This window comes from Pezoporus flaviventris, unplaced genomic scaffold (genome assembly GCF_033815535.1).
Source record: "Pezoporus flaviventris isolate CSIRO_AGI_PZ_B2104156 unplaced genomic scaffold, CSIRO_AGI_Pfla_v1 ptg000138l, whole genome shotgun sequence".
Lineage (NCBI taxonomy): Eukaryota > Metazoa > Chordata > Aves > Psittaciformes > Psittacidae > Pezoporus > Pezoporus flaviventris.
In genome coordinates this window covers 1578741-1584740 of record NW_026892686.1, presented here as the reverse complement: position 1 = coordinate 1584740, position 6000 = coordinate 1578741, and the positions used below count along the sequence as shown (strand labels likewise).

Here is a 6000-nt window from a genome sequence, read left to right as displayed (position 1 = left end):
TGCAAAGTCACTTCCACTCAATGCACGCTGGCCCAGCCACGGGGCAGGAAGTGGCACCATCATCATTGCACTTTGGGCTGTCTTTGTAGGTATATTTAACCTGATCACCTGAAAAATAGGAATCACATCCCTAAGGAGGCACAACTTGCACCTCCTGGAGCAAGATGGATATTTGGGCAAGGCTGCACCAAGGGAGAACACCCCTTTCTGAAGGTTTCTTGTTCTTCCTTTTGAGCCCTGGCTTAAGGTTTTATCCCCAGGCAAGGAAAAGGAGAGCCCAGCGACTTCCAGAGGGAAGACGGATTTACTGTGGGAATGTGCTGTGACTCCCCTCTGCTGGCGACCAGCATCTAATGGCCAGGTAAGGTATTGCCTTTTGTAGAATTTTTAGCACAACTTGGTGATCAAGGTGGCAATTCCCTCCCGCATCATTAAGGATATAGGAATTAAATAGGGATTGGGTCCTCTCGCTGGATGTCAGAGGGGGGCTCTTCATCAGGGACTGGAGCGATAGGACAAGGGGTGATGGGTTCAGACTGAAACAGGGGAAATTCAAGTTGGAGATAAGGCAGAAGCTCTTCCCTGTGAGGGTGCTGAGGCGCTGGCACAGGGTGCCCAGAGAAGCTGTGGCTGCTCCATCCCTGGCAGTGCTCAAGGCCAGGTTGGACACAGGGGCTTGGAGCAAGCTGCTCCAGTGGAAGGGGTCCCTGCCCATGGTAGGGGCTGGAACTGGATGAGCTTTAAGGTCCCTTCCAACCCAAACCAGTCTGGGATTCTAGAAACAGCTGGAGCGAGTTGCATCCGAGCCTGGATGGGTGAGTTGAGCCGCAATGGGACACAGGCTCTCAGCGGGAGACCTTAAAGAGATGAATTACAAAATGATGAGTATGGTTTCATTAAGAAGAAGAAGAAACAAATCTGTTTCCCAAGAACTGATTGTCTGCAGCGCCGCTGGCAAAGGGAATGCTGCATTTATTAGTGGAGCTTTTATTAAGGCTACTTTGGAAGCCGGAGGCTGGCTTTAGTTGGATGCCCTGCATCTGCCGGGCTCTGTCTCCCTCTTCTGACTGATTCCAGGCTTTACTCTTTAAACATGAAGCAATCAATAGCACAAGCCTGGAAAGAACACTTTCTGAACCCTTTTCCCCCCCAAATCCCATTAGAAACGGAGCTGGGAACCCCAAAAGCTGAGCAGGGGGGTCAGCGGGGTTCAGCTCCTGGGATTCTGCTTTTCTTCCTTTCCCCTCCTCTCTCCAGGATGTTTTTAGTAAACCCTTCTTCCTACAAGCTGATAAACTCAACCTGCTCTTTGCATTTCTATGTATTTGGAGGAAGAAAGTTAACTTCTGTATTTGCTCTTTATTTATGGGACAAACAGCCACCAGCATCTTTAAACCCTTTTCCTGGCTGATGCTGGACCCCAGCACGGGCAGCATTGCACAGGTTGGTTGCAAGCAGGTTTTCATGTCTGGATTAATGCTGGTTTTTAGCAGGCAGTAAGCAATGGGAGATGGAGAGAAGTTAGGGTTTGGAACGGGCTGCCTGGAGCAGTGGTGGAGTCACCATCCCTGGAAGTGTTCACACACCATGCAGCCAAGGCCCTCGGTGCCATGGGTTAGTGGTGGCCTTGGCAGTGCTGGGGAATGGTTGGACTGGATGAGCTTAAAGGGCTTTTCCAACCTAAGTGATTCTGTGATTCCATGATTTAGGCACCTGGCTCCCCTATTCCCACAATGCTAATGCCTGGAAAATGGGAAAGATCAAGCAAGAGCAAGAGCATGAAATCATAAGCATACTTTGGAAAAGCTTTTCTCCTATTTACAAACATGCCTTGCTACTCTAAATAAAGGGGATGCCAATAGCGTTCCTTACTTCATCCTAAATTCTGCGTCTTGAAATCACTTGTCCCTTGCTCCAGACCTGCTACACATGGAAGAACAGATCCAATAAAACAGGAGCTGGGAAGCAAATGAGAGCAGGGATAAAGCATCAAACTTTTGCTTTGCTTCTGCTGAGACTAGATTGTGCCATTGAATAATCCCCTGGAGGTGAGAGAAAAGCCCTGATATGGAGTGACCTCAAAGCACAAAGTCTGATTTCCAAGTTCTCCTTCCACTAACAACAAAGCCAGCCCTGATAAAGGGCTGGATGCTGCTTTGATGCAGATTTATTGATACCCTCATTAAAAGGCTAAGCAGGGGTGAACAAGCCAGGCATTAAATAGAAGCGGACAGCTTGGGAAGCACAGTGGGCATGATCGTGGGACCAGGAGCTGGATTTCCATGAAATCCAATTTTAGGATGTTTAACACGTTAAAAGCAAACTGTGGAAATGGCAAAATAATTCAGTGTGCAATTCTCATCAAAAAAAGAACCCAAACTGTATTTGATGGGCTGGTTCAGCCTGGAGAAGAGAAGGCTTCGGGGAGGCCTTGGAGCAGCTTCCAGTGTCTAAAGGGGCTACAGGAAACCTGGAGAGGGGCTTTGGACAAGGGCCTGTAGGGACAGGACAAGAGCAAGCTGCTCTAGTGGAAGGTGTCCCTGCCCATGGCAGGGGGCTGGAAGTGGATGAGCTTTAAGGTCCTTTCCAACCTAAACCATTCTTTGATTCTATAGCCATAGGGCTGATCCTATCATCCCCAGGGGCTTTAGGAGCTTTCTTGCTGCTGGTGATGGCTCTCTGTAACTCCCCGAATAATTTTCTTCTGTTTAAGATCAGATGTCCATGACAGTGCACAAAGAAAACAAAGAAAAACATTTTCCATCCCAAATCCCAGCAATCAGGGCAAAACTGATAGAAAAAAAACCCCAAAAGACAGAGGCCCTGCAAGCTGGGGATGGACACCTTGGATTTCCTACATTATATCTAGAGACCATCCCTGCGCAAGACCAGGTCTCCCTGGCTTGGATACTCCATCCTCTCCAGAAGTTTATCTCCATCCCATGATGCCTTTCCGCTCCCAAAATCAATTGGTGCCGCCCCAAATCCATTTTAACCTGGGAGCTACAGAGGGTTTGGCACTGGGTGTCGATACGATGGTGGCGAGAGCAGCTTTATCTCGAGGCAATCTGGGCTCCCGCACCCACGAGTGCCTGTGACTTCACTGCACGGCTCCATCCGCTGATTTCTGAGCGTGTTTGGAGGGCTCAGGGTGAGTTTATTCATGGTAAAACTTGTTTATTCATGGTAAAACTTGTTTATTCATGGTAAAACTTGTTTGTTCATGCTAAAACTTGTTTATTCATGCTAAAACTTGTTTATTCATGCTAAAACTTGTTTATTCATGCTAAAACTTGTTTATTAATGCTAAAACTTGTTTATTCATGCTAAAACTTGTTTATTCATGCTAAAACTTGTTTATTAATGCTAAAGCTTGGTTTTGTGGTGGGAGTAGTGGGATTTCATTGGCAAAGGTAACCGTGCTCTTCTTTTCCTCCCCTTATTTCTACTGTGCTTAGAGTTGCTTTTTCCAACCCTTCTTGTCTGCATTGTACTTGTGTTTGTATGCAATATTGGGGGGGGACAAAAAAGCTTTATATGTAAAAGATCAGAGGGAAGAACTGCCAGGCTACATGACCCTCATCAATCAGCCATAATCATTCAGGACCTTTTGTTTGTCAGTGGCTCTAACAAAGCCTGGGTTTAGCAGATGGGTTGGTTTTGCTGCCCAGTGGAGCTCTGGTAGAGCTCTTGCTGGCCAAGCTGCGTTGAAAAAGAAGTCCTGTTTCTTCCCAATATATCACCATCCATTCGGGAACCCCAACCTAGCGCTGAAGCTGGTGGGGAAACCTCATAGGGAGGTTCCTAATACTCCATCTGTTAGAAGAAGAACTACTTCTGCCTGCGGCTGGGTGGGTATTGTGCTGTTTCTCCTGCCAGCACCAGCTTCCTAAACCCCTCAGAATTAGCCTGATAATGTTATTCCCAGGAAGCCAGGGCTTGCAGTTGATATTACCCCACATGTTTGGGGCAGGATTTGTCCATCTGGAAGTGTTTGACCCTAAAACAAATTGGTCCCTGCACCTGTGCAAAAAGCATTGGGTTCATGGGGTGAAACAAAGTAAAATAAACCCCAAATCTGTTAAACCAATCTTCAAATAGCAACTGGGACAAGGCTGGAGCCTGTATCAGGCTAAACATGGGGAATGGGTCAGTAATTCAGCAGCTCCAGCAGAGCCAACCTGGCCAGTCCTGGATACTTCCAGCTTTTCCATTTGCTTTATATTTTTAACCTATTTGGCTTGAGTTGGGATTTCTCTTCCCTCAGATAGATGGATAATGATATGATACTGCCGTGGATGCAAGCAGCTGGACCAGGGGACACGGAGAGGCTGGCTCTCCGACCGCTCTCAAAGTGACTTTGGGAGGCATTGATTGGGCTGCCATGAACAGTAACCGTTCTCCTATCCAAGTCATGTGTGAAAGGCAATCACTGGAGGTCAGATAATTAGGAGATTAATGAGCAAATTCCAAAGAAACCCATCTGGGGAATAAATCAGCAGGTTTGAAGGAAGGTACCTGGAAGTGGCAGCGTGTGAATGGTGTAAAAGCTGTGCTTAGGTGGGGAAAAATGAACTTTGCATCTGCAAAACCCCTTTTATCTGTGCAGGTTTCCCCCAGAATTAACTGGGTGCTTATAGGCAGCAAGAACCCCTGCGAATGGAGCTGCTGTGCTTGTACCAGCAAATCTCTGCAATAATCTCTTACACTTCACTTACACCTTCCTTCAGCAGCAGGAATAGGAGGCTGGAGATGTAACCGTGGTGAAATTCGTCCAGATAATTGGACAGAGTGGAGATGGAGCAGGGGCAGAGCTGGCACAGAGTAAGGCAGGACTGAGACCTCACCAAGGGTGCTTGCAGGAGGTGCTGAAGGATCCCTGGTGCATCCTCACCCCATCCCGAAAGGACATTGGTGCCACTGGTGAAGGATTCCCATAGCAGGGAGCACCAAGTGGGTGTGCAGAGGCTATTTCCCTGCCCAGCACCCTTTATAATCTCTCTCCTTTCTCCTCCCCATGGCTCAGCTCTCTCCGAGTGGCGGGACCATGCTAGAGGATGAGGATGGGATGAGTGAGAGGGGCCTCAGCAGCTCGAGGAGGAGATACGACGATGAGGAAGGTGAGCAAAAACCCTTGGGGATGCCCCAGACGGCAGCGGGGTCTTCCCTGCTGGCTGATGCTTCAGATCTCCCGGCGCTTGGCTCAGCACATCCCATGGGATGCTTTAAACCCGGCGGGAAGAAGGCGAACATCTCCCTGGCTTTTATTCTTTCTTGCAAGTGAGAATGACCCAGACCCGCCCTCTAAAGCTTCCCTCCCCTCCCCAGATTACCACTCCATCTACATCGGGGTGCCAGTGCCCCGGGGCTACCGGAGGAAACGGCGCCGGAGAAGATCAGCTTCCAGCCGGGATAGGACGAGTGAGAGCGAGCGGCGCTACGAGCGCCAGGACCACTCCGACACCGACGACGGCGGCCACGGCTGCTATGAGAGCGGCAATGACAATGCCAGCAGGACCAGTGAGTGGTCATTGGGCTTCCCAAAAGAGCAAGAGGGCTTTGGCAGCATCATTTAATCCGGGATTAAGTCACCCTCCATGTAACTACCCACCTTGCTTGGTCCGGTGCTCGCATTTCCCAGCGCTTCCCGAGTTTATTTTTCCCTGTGAATGTCCCTGAGAACAGGGTGTAAAATGGGATTTCAGGCTGCTTAGGTGATGGGTGGGCTATAAAGAGGTTGTCCTTGCCCTCAGGAGGCTGTGCTTGCCCCTGGGAGATTGCTAAGGAGGAAACGGGATGATGGGGTGATGGCAGGGTCCTGGGGTGCAGACATCCTCTGGGCATCACTCCTTTTTGCCTGGGGCTTTGCCCGCTCTCCTTAAATCTCCTTAGCAAAGATTAACATTTTGCACAGCAAAGGAGCTGGGTTTTTATTCGCCCCCCCTATAGAAATTTGCATTTGGGTTTATGTCAAGCAGACCACGTCACGGCTCAGCAGCG

General features: G+C 49.1%; 1 protein-coding gene across 3 annotated transcripts in view; it reads left to right on the top strand.

The window, feature by feature from the left end:
- Positions 1-1340: 1340 nt before the first annotated feature.
- SLC4A5 (solute carrier family 4 member 5) overlaps positions 1341-6000 on the top strand; it is a 29096-nt gene continuing 24436 nt past the window's right edge. The window contains exons 1-4 of one of the 3 annotated variants that reach the window (XM_061478964.1): positions 1341-1458; positions 1919-2048; positions 5027-5120; positions 5329-5520. In XM_061478964.1, coding sequence (XP_061334948.1) covers positions 5048-5120; positions 5329-5520 — 265 coding nt within the window. In that variant the 5' untranslated portion in view covers positions 1341-1458; positions 1919-2048; positions 5027-5047. Of the gene's footprint in view, positions 1459-1790; positions 2049-2866; positions 3152-5026; positions 5121-5328; positions 5521-6000 lie in introns of those variants that run through there. The other 2 variants (XM_061478965.1, XM_061478966.1) reach the window with 2 other exon arrangements.